The 15,458-nt window shown below is 35.1% G+C and overlaps 1 protein-coding gene across 1 annotated transcript in view; it reads right to left on the reverse strand.

The window, feature by feature from the left end:
• Nucleotides 1–4,943: 4,943 nt before the first annotated feature.
• The window catches only part of LOC104462847 (neurobeachin-like), a gene marked incomplete at its 3' end in the record, with an annotated part of 46,124 nt that continues 35,609 nt past the window's right edge, over nucleotides 4,944–15,458 (reverse strand). The window contains exon 7 of the mRNA XM_010074978.1: nucleotides 4,944–5,096. Within this exon, the coding sequence (XP_010073280.1) occupies nucleotides 4,944–5,096 (153 nt within the window). The remainder of the gene's footprint in view (nucleotides 5,097–15,458) is intronic.

Here is a 15,458-nt window from a genome sequence, read left to right on the forward strand (position 1 = left end):
ATTAAAATACATATAAATATATAAAAATTTCTATAAAATTTAATATTTTTAAAATTTAATAACGCGCATTCTACTAATTTGGGTTATTCAGGGATGTCTGCACAGAAACTGATCCTTTATGTGACCACCTTCAAGACGTAAATAAGATTCTTCAGTGACATGGAAAGTTAAAAAAACCCCTACCATTTCCAAATTAGATTGAAACCCCTGTTAGCTGAATGAGTTTTAATTGCATTAACAAACCTTGGCAATACACAAAATAAAATCAAAGCTGCTACTGAGGAAGTAATATGCAATTTTATCTACTGCTTATCTGAAAAAAAGGAATGTCAACCGCTGCTGAATGCTGAGGAGAAAAGATAAATCTTCCAGATCCTCGTAGCACAGAGATTTCATAATAGATGCTTCTAATGACTATTCAAGAAGCTTTTTAATTATGAAATACTATGCATGCTTCTGAATAGCCAGGGAACTGTACAAAAATGTAATTGGCAGCAGAAAAGTGCAAATAAATCATTTCAAAGACAGAAAGAAAATTCAATCTTAGTAACAGTTATGTAATAGGAACAAAATATGTATAACAAAAACAGGACACCATTTAGCCTCTAAAAATATAATCTATAGTGAATGCATTTTATTCAACGCTGTAATTTGTAATTTAATATGTGCATAAGCCATAATGAAAATATCATTATAATTAACTTTGAATTACACAACCTTGCATCTTTTGTTTCAAAACCAAAGAATGCTTATTATAAAAGCTCTGCTTCAGTGTTTCACAGTGGTGTTCCCTGCCTTGATTTAACATGCTTGACTTACTGACTGAATCTGTTCTATTTCTGGCTCTCAGGACTGCTCTAAGTCTGTGGGGATTGAGAGGCTGAGCAGGACTACAGATGCACATCTGTGGAAGGTTTTATGCGTGGGGTTTTTTTTCCTGGTAAACTGGGAGATTATGATTGATGAGCCCAGCATTAGGGTAATGTTATCAGGGACACTCTCTGCCTCTGTCCTTTGTGCCATCGCCGAGGTCAGACCATAATCATGTTAGCATTGAACATAGTGGTTTATTAATGTTTCATGAGTAACTCTGTAGTAATCAGTCTAGCTTTGTATGGATAAATAAAACTGTTACAACAATCCCTGATGTACACAGAGTGCTTTAGAAGCTACTGTAATAGGTCTTAAAAGTAACTTCACTGAATGTCTTTTCCAGCCTTTATAAGAAATCTAATTTTCACAAGTTTAAAGGAATCTCTTCTGATGGAAAACCATTTCCACTTCCATTTCTGTGTTTAGTTAGAAGTGTAAAACACCCAACTGAACAATCAAGTAACACCAAAAACCTACCTGCCATTTATTATTCTGCACAGAATTGTTAACCAATTGGTTAAATTATGTTGATTTATGGCACTGTGTCTCTATGATGCTTTCTAGCTTGTTCTCTATTTGCTTTGGTAAGTCTCAGAATGAGATGTTGAAATTCTTGCTGCTATTTAAAGAAAATGTCTACATTCAAAAATGGGGAAGTAGGCTGTATATAATGATTTGTATTTACTCCCACATAAAATTTCATACTATATATGCCTGCAGCAAGCAAAGCTACGTATGAATAGAAGAAAATATTGTCAGCTAGGGAAAAACAAGATCCCACAGTATGCAGTACAGATCACATAGGATCCTTTCCACTGAAATGAAATGACCACTGCTGATTTCATTAGACAAGGGATCAAGGTAACACTTACTTGAAATATTCCTTGTTTTTCTGTGGCTTTCCTGTAAACATGTTCTCTACTTGCTTTGCTAAGGTGCTGTAGAAATTCCAGACTTGCACAAGCCTGCTTTGTTTTACACATCAGGACCACACCCAGGCTACTTTTTTTCTCAAGATAGATTCTTGTGTAACAGCCAAAGCATGGCCTGGGGATGACCTAACTGAATAATACATCTGCTGGCCATTTCAAAACATGGAATCAGACATTAGGTAGGGAATGTCAAACTTTCCAATCCCTTTATATTTGATCTCACCTTGACCAGTCTAGTTCTTGCGACCAAAAAGAGAGTGTGCTGGCAGTTTGCTGTATGTGCTAATAAAACCCTACAAGAGGAAGTTTTTCTGAAAAATTATTACACATTCAAATTATTACACCTTCAAAATGTAATTCTATTACTTCTTACTAGACATATTCTCTACATTTTCATGAAAGGGATTATCCTTCTTTAGCTACTTGCTACTTTATAATAAGCTTTATAAGAACCTATGCATATATCATGGTCTTTAAACATCCCAAAGTTATCCACTTTGTTTCTATCCTCTGAACTCCATCCAAATGTGAATACTACTTCTGTCATCTAGTTGCCCAGAAGTGAATCCAATATTCCAGGTGCAGTCTCAAAAGGACCATAGACAGGTACAATTGTTTACATCCTCTGTAATGCCATGATTCTCTGATGGCACCAACATACACTTATTTCCGGTGAATATAGAATTACAGAGTTATATCTAATCTAATTGCTGCTTACTGTCACCCTTCCTTCCCTTCTGCTCTATTTTTGTTACTATTTTTGTATCCATACTTCTGCTTCCTTTTGAACATCTTTAATTCTTTCCTCCCAAGGTGATTTTTAGTGTATTTTCTGCATCTAATTCAAATAAATCTGTGCCACTTTCTCCTGTTTTCTAGGCAATTTCCAACTTTATTATCATTTGTGAACTTCATCAGACTGCTCACTTGAAGACAGCATGTATCTGTGTAGAACTGAATTTTAACTACTGATCATGCTCTTGCTAAAAGTAGCTGCTGGGATGAGTAAAGGCCATTCAGAAAATGCCTCCAGGCAAAACTACATAATATTAGCACGATGCTCACATCTGTGGCGACAGAGGTGGAAGACAGTAGAGAAAGGGTATGATATCTAAGTGAGACTATTTCTGATTTTAAAAATCTGTGAAGTACTCAGTTAGTTAAAGCCTGTAACTCTAATACTACTTTCATCTTAACATCAGTTTGTCTGTCTTGTGGAAGTCTGAGCATACTTACACACGTATGGAACCAGTCAATAGTGCTATTACAGCTTTATATTTTAAAAAGTTTTTCCAGCCCTTAACTACCAGACTTGATTGAAAGTATAGTCCTGAAGGGGATAAAAGCTATACTCTAAATTCATGTAAGCAGCTGTTTTCTTCAACAGTAGCCTCTCTGTAGAGGGCTCCTATGCTACTTGCTAAAAAGCAGAAATTGCACCAGAGAAATCAAGAACTAAAACTAAAGCTTTTCTTCAAGTGATCTCTTATCACATAGTGCCTTTTATACTCCTATTAATCGTTCAATTTTTGTGAAAGGAAAGATGGGGAAACACAATTTAGAATCCAAGAAGGAACATTCTTTACAAGATTTCCCAAAGGGATTCAGTCAGCATCTCTCATTATATTCCCCAATAGGCAGCAGCTTGTTTTCCTTTTTCACTAAGGTATCATACCTCTGTTCTTATAGATGTCAAAACTAAACCTCTTGGGAAACTTTAGTATGGGCCGAGTTCAGGTTTAGTTACAACCAGAATCCCAAAAAGGGCTCTGAGCAGCGACATGGGCACTCCAGAGACACATACCTGTGGTTCTGCATCCCACACTTGAGAATGCTAACAGAAGGTAGTGATCCTTTCAGTCCCCCCCTTGTTGGCTAGTAAAATTGCACTTGAATTTATAGCCACCAGCTGTGACAATTACTTGTTTTTAGAAAGAATGTTACAATATATGCAGCTGTAAGACAAATCAGACATGAAGAAGATGGAAAATGTTGTTCAGCTTCTTCCTGACAATGAAGGACTACTCCCTGGAACATATTTCTCATGCTTTGTGTAGTGCATTTCATATGTCTCAAGCAATGACGTTGCCATCACTTCTTTATGAGACTGCTGTACATATGTCAAATCATTTACTCTTCTAAATGGAGGACAGTTCTAAATCCTATACATCTAGGAATAGATTTGTCTTTATAATATTCTTCTGTTCTTTTGAACTTCATATGGCTATTTTTTCTATCAAGTCTTGAACAATTTTCTTTAAATAGACAGTTCTTGAAATTAAATTGTCAAACTGATTAGAAAAAAACTCAACACTTCTAGACTTACAATGCTACCACAAAAGCGCTATAATGAATAATGCACAAGCTGAATAGTTCTGCAACTGTATGGAAACCCAAAACTTATTGAAAGTACAGTTTTGCCTCTATAAGCAAGACAAGAAATATGCATTTTACAGAAGACCCATTTCCAGAACAGAACCATAAATTGCACTATTGCTAGCCAAAACATCAGAATATACCTTGTTTTTCCTAAAAATGACTACAAGCATAAATGTGTATTAACACTATCAGTAATAAAATCATTATCTATCAAATTAAAGCAAAAAATATGCCACACAGATAAACGTTTTTCATGTTTAAATTCTGCAGGCTTCACGGGGATTTACATCAGAGCAGTTCTGCAAAATTTCTTCAGAGACTGCAGTTGTTGGCTTATGTTCACATTTCTACACTTCCATTTCATCTCTGATGAATAGGAAGTGCATAGCTTCAGTCAAGTAAGGAATATAACGTATCTTGCAAGATACCAGCATTTATAATAACCTTTTATTTTTTGACGTAGAAGGTGGTAAGGAGGAACAGAAAAAATTTTCAGGGTATCCTGCATTGTCCAGCTCATGCCCATCTGATGTTTTCTCATGAGGGAGTAAATAACTGAATTTCATTTTCCATTATTTGGGCACATGGAAGGAAAATCCATTGTAAAATGTAGGGTCCCGTCAAGCAAGACAGTGCAAATTCTCCTTCACTTTTTATTTTATTTCTATAAATCTAGTTCTAAAGAGATGAATAACAGCATTAGGTTAGCTAGCTAAAACACAGAACTCCCTACTTAGGCTGAACTAAAGTGCAGCTTACCATCCTGTTGATACGGACGAAGTCTTCAGGCTTCTTGGCCCATGGGGGGAGATCAACATCATTCACAACAACTTCATCTTCTCTGATTCCGAGATTATAGCCATTACTGTTGACAAACATCTCTGGTAGGTAGTAAAACTCTGGAATTAACTCCTAGAAAGGAGAAAACACACAATGAGACTTTACACTTATACAGAGGTGCTAAATTGTACTGCCAGAATCGGGCTCTGTTGTAGTACACACTAAAGCATTCCTGGTTTTATATATGATTCTGTGCACTTGTATAAGAAATTTTGTAATCTGTTTTCTTGTACTCATGATCAAACATATTTTTCATAATGAAATATGCAATCTTTGTTTTTCCCATATTTGTTTTTTATGAAAAGCATAACTTTGGAAAAGCAGTGCATATCAATAAAGGAGATCCCTTCAGAATAACAGATACAAGAAGCTGTATGCTAAGCCTTCAAATACAATAAATAAGTTGGACTTTTTGGTTGGTATTTAACTGAACAACTTAAAAGGGGTGATACAACACTGTCTTCATTTTACTTTCTCTATATTCTTTAATTGCATAAGAAAAGCTGGCAATCTGATTACCTACATAAGGAAAAAGAATTCAAGGTGAATTTTTCTACTGTAAGAAAAATTCAGAAATACATGGACAGAAAAATGTCAGTACAACAAATGTCCTTAGAAGAGAAATACATGATATTTAAGCTGTGAAAGATCAATAACTGAGTAGCAAGGATCATCTGCAGTGTATTAATACATTATATATAAGTTAGGGTGTTAACTTTTTCCCAGTTGCCAGGATAGCTAAATAGAAATGCATTTTGACATAATAAATATCACTATTTGTTGCTGTCTGTTATATTAGCAGTAAGTATTGAACCACAATAACAAAAAAGCTTTAAAACCTGTTATCTCTTTTCTGATATCCAGACATGGATTAAATTCACTAGATTACATTGTTAAAAGCATTATGGCATTCAGTTGTGTAACATGATAAAAACTGATGACACAGCACCTGAAACCTGAGTCTCTTTGTGATCCTTTCAAAGGCTGCAGACATGCAAAGCATAAAAAAAAAACACTGCAGACACAAACTTATCTAATCAAATCTGATCTGCAACTCCATAGAGAGTAGAGCAGTTAAGGCATAGATGGACCTTTCAAATTTATTAATTTAAAAAAAAGAGATAAAATTTACATTACAATTTTAAGTCTTTTTAGAGAGGCAATTTACTTGCTGCTTTACATCACTTTTAATATACTATGAACAGTCTGAATTCACATTAGACTAAAAGGTAATGTCAATCAATATCTAAACAGTGCAAAACACTAAGCAAGACATGCCTGAGCTTGAATAGCTCATTATGAAATGAGCTGTAATTTCAAAAAGACAAAAAATTTTAAAATATTACATGCAGTAAATAATAAAACAGCACCTAGAGCAAAGCCAAACTAAAAGCAAACCTGAATATCCTATAAGGCTATAAGAAAAATAATTATTTTCCTGACAATCTTAAATTTGATTATAAACCTCTAATTTACTCAGAGTATTTTGAAAAGCAAACTTCCCCCCTTTCCCCTAAACAGGATTCACTAACTCTCAGGTTCCTAAGGAATCCCTTTAGTTTTCTCTAATGGAGCCCAAAGAATAATGAACGATCCTCGCAGTTGGAAAAAATTAGACATTAATCTTTCTAGAGCTCAACTACTACTAATTTAGGACTAAGAGCTGGTCACAATCCAACATGTGCTACCATACCAGTAACTGACAAACTAAGAGCATTGCCTGAAAGAAAATAAAGATTCATAAGGACCGCAGAATGATAAAATATTATTAAGCAAAAATTAAATTAAAAGTCGATATTTAAATGAAACTGAATTTATTAAAGAAAAAAGTGAGGAAAGTTTATATCTATTTTGTATACAAGCCTTGAAACACATACTCGGTTTTTAATTATTACCATTTTTTATGCAATATGGTAGCACACTAACCTGTACTGTCAAATAGCAAGCAAGTTTTTTATTTCATCAAAGACGTGTTAACTCTTAAATTTCCTTTTTCAGTTTTAAATGTCTTGGGATCTAATTGTGAACTTTCACATCTAACATATCTGAAAGATTTGTGCTACCCCAAGATACATCTAGTGTTTAACTGAATTCTGCTAACCTTCTGACTTCAGAGGAATCTTGAAACAAAGGGATTTAAGTCACTGAATATTTTTAATGGTGTTTCCGTTTAGTAATTTTATCTTTGTTGCTATTTGCTTTCAGTGTAATTTAATGTTCCCTTGTCTGGTACATCAGAAAACATAAATAGAAATGAAATAAATAGAAAGCATGCGATTAGCTTTCTTCATAAGATTTATTGTTGTGCATGTTTAGTTTGACCTGTCTTATTCCTGTGCTCTGGAAACTAACTAGTGCCAGACTTCCAAATCCTCTTCAAATAACACTCTCTCTAGAACCCTAATCATTTCAGTTACACATCTGTCAAAGTAACAAAACTAAAGAGAATTTTTTAAAAATTTCATAAACTCACTGTATTACAGTTTCAGCATTCTCTTCAATGCTACTTTTAGTGTAGCCTATAATTCTGCTTGCTTATTTGAGTACTATTGAGCATTAATTGAACCTGTTCTTGAGATATGAACAATGCTACATGTGATCTGTCCCAGATACTTACATATTTCCCATACTTTGCATTAACCATTAGGTTTTCTTTGGTAGCATTTGATATTCCTCTTGCAATTTTGCTGTCTCCACTATTGGCTAGACTAAGAAACCACAACACTTAAAAATAGCTCAGATAAATCCATCCCCCTCCCTTTTCCAAAGAATGAATGAGTGTATACTAAAACACAGACCCATTGTGAAAACTTGTGGCACCCCGCAAGTATGAACTTGCTAACATTTGGAAAATTTTTCAAAATGTGTATTTAGCTACTTAGAAACATCAAAAATACAACTAATCAAGAGAAGTGTGTTAGAAACGTTTGTTTTTATGTGTTCACTATCTCTTATGCTGTGAAAAAATGAAGATGTTTTCTTTTCTACCTCATGCCAATGGCAGGCACCAGGTGAGGATAGAAAGGCAAGTACTCCCTTCCCCAGGTCCCCTGAGAGTGTTCACTAGGAGAATGAAAAGCTGGGAGAAGCAGGGAGAGGAAGGATTAGCAAGGACGGAGGAGGCAGCAAAGATGGAGCCTGGGAGGCTGCTGGGAAAATGGAGGAGCAGACAGGAGTGAACCTCAGTGGAGACAGCAAGATGATAACTGGGGGCCCAGAGAGAATTGCTTTAACCAAGAAGCCACCGAAAGTTGCAAGAATGAACACAAGAATGAAGGAAAGGATAACACTAGCAACGGCTAGACTTATTTTGAAAGCCTAATTACATTTTTTCAGACAGAGTTTGAGTTTTCTTTGTTTCATAAGCGGGTTTGTGCCAGTTCTGTTCCAATGAAAATTATGGCTAGAGAGAGACAGTGCATTTCCTGTTAAGGACAGGGAACAGATACCTCAAATATCTAACTCGGGGTCACATTTGCTCATTCCTCTGTTCCAGAAGAGGTTCAGCTATACCATCTTTCCTGTCAGATATCTGTCTACCCTGTTGTTCCAGAATTTGAGTGACAGCAACTCCACAATTCTTCGATCAATTGACGTCGGTGTTCTTCATCTGAGGAAATTTTACCTAATGCCTGGCCTGAATAATTCGTTACACAATCTAAGCCCATTTTCCTTTGTCCTAGCTATCAATCCATCTCAGATACAGAGAACAGATAACTGTTTTCTTCTTGCATCGTTTATTACATGTTTAGAAAGAATTATTCTACCAGCTTTACAGCCTTTCAGCTCCTAAAAGTCCAAATGTAGGACAATGATTTTACCTTCTGTATTGCTACACTGCGTAAATTTTAGTTAGAGATGTATAAAATATTATTTTATTCTCCCCAAACTATCTAGCAGAATTATTTCTAAACAGTGTGCTACTTAATTTATTCCTGTATCTGCTTTGGCCTTATTATACTTTGTCACATGTTCATCACACAGAAGCCAAAATAAATGTTTTTATCAGCCTCTGTGGTCTTTAGATTAGAGATTAAGATCCCATACTTTTCTGACAGGATCTGTTACTTTTCATTCATTTTTATTCACAGTGTAGTTTGCCATATAACATAGCTTCTTACAAATCACCAGCTTCATGCTTTAGAGGGGTCATTGTTAAATTCACCCTGAAGACAGGAACAAGGAAACTCAGAAACTAGCAGGGGGAAAATGTATCTCAGGGGTGATATTTACACTAGAGGATGAGACACAGAGGACCTTCTGTCTCCCAATCTGCTTTCCAGTTGACAGACAGAATAGTTGATAACTGGATCCTTGAAACTCCTACTGTACCTTCAGCGGCACTAGTGGTAAAATGCCAATGCAAAGCCAGGTCGGTGCAAAGGAATGCTTGTTTGAAGCTACCACAATTTTCAGAAGCTTATGTTTCAAGCTACAAATGTTCATGAAAGACAAATCTCAAAATACTAAATTCTTACACTACAAACATTTAGTCAGCCAGCGCAAATAAAGACATCAAAGGAAAACATAAAAAATAACTACATAAAAAATCTTCCCCAGACATTTCTTCAGTTTGCAGGCATAAAATGAGAGAATGCAAAGAAACAAGACACAGAGGACCAATATTTTTAAAAAGACCAGTATTTTTAAAATATTCACAGACCAATTAAGCAATTTAGATGCATATTGTTATTGTATGCCATTCAGCTGATATATAATTTTGCATTAACTGATACAATTCAGATTTTATTGGTTTCTTTGCTCTTGCCAAAACATATCAAAGGTTCTAAATAAATCTTTCCAACTACATAACCTGTCATGGGTAATTTCTTACCACAATAAATATCTAGAGTTCAAAGAGTTAATAAAAATAGGGAATCTAGTGATCTAAATCCATTTGCAGTAATTTCTGTCTAGTTGTCCTTGACATTTCACAAGCTGGTAACCTCTTCTGCTCCCCTTTCATTCACACTTCTAATAAGACAGGTTAGCTTTCTATCATTTAACACTCAGCTACCTTTCAAACTGCCTGAGAAGCTTGGCTCTTCTCAGATGAAGAACGATGCAGTAAAGCTACTGAGGGGTGTAAAAAAAAAAAGGTAAAATGAATATTATAACAGACATTTCTTCCTGTAAATGTGATCTCTAGTTTATTTTAATAGCTATACTAAAACCCAAAGGTATAGTTAACAGTATTATATGTCTTGTGTCTTCATACAAGAAAACATCCCCAAATGCATTTTCTAATTTACAAGCCCATGACAAATCCAAGCTGCTGAGAAATTAAACTTTAAAAATATGTCTTGGGTGATAGAGGACCACTATTAACACTATCATAATTGTACACCACTTGCATCAAATCTGACGTTTCTGTTTAATATGTTTTTCTAAGGGTATACCATTTTATGGTCTCACAATGAAACCAAATCCAACCCAGACATTTTCACTTTCCTAATATAATTCACTTCAAGGTTTTAAAGCTGCCATTTCTTTTTCTTTCTTTCTTTTCCTCCCAAAAGGTTGATCCCCTGGCATCCATTAATTCCACAAGAACCTAGTACTGGGTCAATGAGTCAGTCATGAGTACCTCCATTAACTGCGTTAATTCACACTAAGGCACCTTAATGACATTTTGTCAGAGCTACCTTTCTAACTTCTAAACACACTATTCAAAAAGTAATATAACAAGTTTGAGAGGCATTAGGAAAGATTAGTGCCTGAGCAGGAGGTTCTGGGGAAGTCAATGTTACTAAAAACTGGAGCAGAGGGGAGGTGGAAGGGAAAAAATGTGAAAGCTGACTGGCCAAGTTATGGTCATTTCCGGGTGACTTGCTTCCTCAAAGGTCACTCCACAAACATTCATTCTTTCTCCAGCTTGTACTGATTATCTCAAGAGAAGGTCGATGTTGATAAAGGAAGACACAACAAAATAAACTCTGTTATCCAGGTTCTCCTTGTGTGTTACCACTCTAACACAGCATATGCCATATTAATTCTGTTTCACCTACTGTAGCTGAACAGTTTCCTTTAAAAATGAACCAAAACAGCTCAAACGTATGCAACAAAATTGTCTAAGCACAACTTTTATCATCCATTAAGCAATAATCTATCGTACGTGGTATTTTTCAAAGGTGGTGTACCTTTTGCGCAATTCAGGATGCAGCAATTATGGCTTATTTTTCAGACTGATCAAACTACTGCCACAGCTGTATTTTCAATAGCTCAATGTGAAACAATTTAGTTCCAGAGGAGACTACACATATGCAAAGGGAGAGAGGGAAGGAGGAAGGGGAAATGAAGAAAGAGAGAAACAGAGAGAGAGAATGCCAAAGAGGACACATGCTTCTGAAGAAAGGAGACTGGTCCGCAGAACTGCAGAGAGATATACATCCCTTTGCAAATGTCAGGTATTTGTTTTTCAAATGCTAATGCAGAATTTCTTAAAAGTGGTTTGGATGTTTCCTTTAAAATTACACTGAGGCTGCAAAAAAACACTGTTGTTGGAAGCGTCTACATCACTTAAAAATCTCAGATTTACTACAGAGTTTACTTTCCTAAAAAATAAATAATTTTAAAAGACTTTTTTTAAAATTAGAACTTTCTAATGAAGAATTAAAGCAATTCATATCATTACTTAATACAGTACTTGAAAGCAAAAATTGTGGCCATCTTACAATGCACAGCATTGAAGAATGTCAGCTTAATTCATTACATATGCTGTTTTTAAATTATTTCATAACCTGTGTCACAGTAATTAATGAGATTAGTGAGATCAGAGATTAAATGTACTTAAAGCAGCTCAGATGAATTTCAAATATATGATAAGGAATACATGAATAATGAACACTTGCTATTCTTAACAGTTGTGAAAGTTTGCTACTTTGATAGATAGCCTGTATTACACACACCTAATATTTACTCTAAAGACTTAAAAAATCTTTAGGGCGCGAAAACAATTTACAGTGTGTATAACACACGGGAATCCACACTGCCAAAGACCCCCATTTATAACTGTGTGCAGCCAGAAGAAGCTACACAAATATGCAGAACACTTTGACAGAGAACATGCTTTAAGATTTTGTACTCACATGCAAGCTCTATCCATCTTTCTTCTGCACTACTTTCTTGCAGGACCACTATATAAATCTTAGAAGTTGTCAGACAGCTGAACATGAATTTTTGGATGCTTCACACTCACAGAGCTGAGGGTTTTTTATTGTGCAAGACAGAGGTTATTGCTCTAGGAGGGTAGGAAAAATGGGTAAGGATTTTTAGGGGGTTTCTTGGTGGCTCCCCAAACCTCACTGCTTTTCCAGTCCCTGAAAACTTGATTAAAATGCTTAAAAAGCCTGTAAGGCATTCCAAGCAGTAGCACAAGTAATCTGAAAAAAATGGAGTATTTGTAGTATTAATAATAGTTCAGTTTCCCAACCTTTTTCAGGATGAACTCCAAGGCCTCAGGGAAGGTTGGCCCTGATGTCATGGCATTGAGAAATGCAGTTCATTAAGATCTTAAGCAACGAATAACAGCAACAATTAGCTGCTATACTCATTCTTGATTTATCGTTAAGAAACACAGACTCTACAAACCAAAAGGGCCTAAAGGGTCAACTAGTGCATCCTCTGTCCCTGATGCTTTTCCAGCACTTTGCCAGGCTACATTTCTAAGAAGCTCAAGAAATTAGGGTTTTACTGCTTCCCCTTGTGAGGATATTCAGATTCAGAGAATACTCAATTTCTCTGTAGCTTTTCATACTCTGTCGGTTAAGTAAGCATTTTTCAACTCTAATCCCTTGCTTTTGAGGTTTACCTCTTTGTTCCCTGACAAAAAATTCTTCTCCCTTTCATATGTTTGAATATTTTATAGCACTTATGTTACCGTGTCTTCACTTTTCGACATTAATTACCCCACAGATACACACATTCTTCTTCCTGTATCCAACTCCTTAAACACATTTGTTGCTCTTGTGGCTCCCTTCAGTTTGGGTACATACTTCCACTAGCTAGTTCCCAGTAAAGGAAGCACTAAGAATTTGCTTTACTCGTCATGAATGCATACTAAAAATTGAACAAAGAAAAAACAAAAACCTGTGTTCTCCAAAAACATAGGAGCTCTGAAACAAATGAATGACTATTTCAGGTGCAATTTAGATGTCCTCAGATATTCTAGTTGTTATAACGCTAAGGATACAGTTTTGGTCTTACTATAAGCTTTTTTGCCATCCTGCTAATCTTCAAATTTCCTTGTTAAACTGAACACACACCAGCAACACATTGACATATATTGCTTAGGCCACTGAGGTGTACTTCAGTAGACGTATTCCGGTAGTGGCTTTGTATCAATATGTAATAAATTTTGAATATTTATTAATTAAATTAATATATTGAATGCTGGTATTAAATACATTTTAAAATCTCCTCTTATTTCTACCTTTAAATTTTTTTTTCCTTTTATTTAGATAGCTTACGAACTTTTTCTATTTGCTTTAATATCTCTTAAAGATTTTGCATATTTTTGAATCTGTTTTTGTTTATCTATTTTTATCTTAAGCTGAATCAACTCATAATAAATCAATTCAGGGCTAATTTCTAAACTCACCTTCCCTGTATCTTCATTAATTAACAAAAACATATTTTAAACAGCATCTTTAATCCATAAAGTATCCCTGAACATACAGGCCAGGGATTATCTGGGGAAAACATTTACTGGCTAACATACCTCATCTGTGCCTCCCATATTAGATTTTCTGTAATGACTTAGTTCCAAGTAGTATTTCTCTTTTTAATGGCATAACAGAAATGTATATATATCTAAATCTGACTCTGGGGCTCTACTGCAGACTCCCAAATGTATTCTAGAATACATTATTTTACAATCTTTCCCCCAATGCAACTCTGATCCTTAATTGTTACTATTTTATCCAATTTATCCTAATTCCCTTCTTTAAATTCAATGGCATTAAAGTCCATAGTCACCCCACATCTTCACCTTTTGCCCTCCTTTTCTGAAGGTGAGTAGCTGGTTTTTAGCATCTTCTTTAATACTTGTTTTATTTTAATGACTCGTATTTTTTAAATACAAATACATTTTGCAATGCAACTGTTATCCCTCTATAATTCCCACATCCTTGCAGTAGCTGGCAGCAGCAATTTAAATCACCCCACTTGGTTCACAAGACTCCTGGTATTTTCATGCAAACATTTCAGTTCTTTGTTTTACTGATAACTCATTCAGTTGCTAGTTTAGGAAGAATCCTTTCACTAATCATATACCCTAGTTGAACACATCCCTCTGTCTGTCCACAGATATTCCTTTATCTTTTGCAATGTCTTCATGTATTTAACTGCCCTCCTCCTGTGTACTAAAACCAGACAAGAAGATTACAGTTTCTTCCAACTGTCTTCCCTTATTCTTCAGTTTAAGGCTCTTATCTCTTGTTTCAGCCCCACTCCTAGCAGGTCATTTTCCCAGATATTCTGTTGGAATTCCAGGAAAACCAGATTTAATTGAAAGGGAAAAATAAAAATATCAAAATATCTTTGAATTTGAAGAAATGGCTGCATTTCAAGTATAGTAGATTTTAACTCCAATTCCTTCCAAGTTCTGAAATTTGCTTTATTTTTCTTACAACGGTAACAGTGATAGTACTTAAAATACTCTTGAATTCCAGAGGAGTATAAATAAACATTAAATGTGTTGTAAGAGCTTTAGGTGAATTTCTTTCTTTAAAAAGCATTTTCCCCCATATGTTAAGATGGTCATACAATTTACAAATCGTTATTCTACCTAGTAACTGAGAAATAACAACATGGTTTGTCCACATACACTTCTGAGACTGCTGGAATATTTATGCAAACAGGAGCTCTGGAATAAAAATAAATCAAAAAATTTACATCTTCTTTTGTCTAGTTAAGTAGAGACTATAATGGAAATGTGACCTTGACTTTAGCATTTCCTAGTTAGTGTAGCAGGATCAAAATGGAAGAGAGATATATTAACTTTAAAATAAAGTTTGAAAAAAACAGCAATTAATGCTATACTGAAGTCTTTGTCTACCTTATTACTAGAAAATGAGATCAAGAAAGGAATGTATTATTCAAAATATTATTAGATTTTGGTTTCTTTCTGATAAGGTCCCATGTATATGAACAATAACCCTTTGTATTTAACAATAGGTAAGGAACAACAACAGTAAAATCACCCTGCTCTCCGGCTGTTTCTGTATATCGTGTAGAAGTTGTTTTAATCTAATGCGTATTGTTGCATAATGTCCCCAGGCACAGTCAAGTAAAAGCTAAAGCTGTACAGAAAAGCCAACATTTTAAACGGGTCTTGTCATTAATGCTTTATTAATTGCCCCAGGCAATGCAAACCCAGAGCTAGGCAAGCTATAACAATATGACACTTTAAGGTCAAATCCAATTCCTGGTGTG

Source organism: Pterocles gutturalis, unplaced genomic scaffold (genome assembly GCF_000699245.1).
Source record: "Pterocles gutturalis isolate BGI_N339 unplaced genomic scaffold, ASM69924v1 scaffold50837, whole genome shotgun sequence".
Classification (NCBI taxonomy): Eukaryota; Metazoa; Chordata; class Aves; order Pterocliformes; family Pteroclidae; genus Pterocles; species Pterocles gutturalis.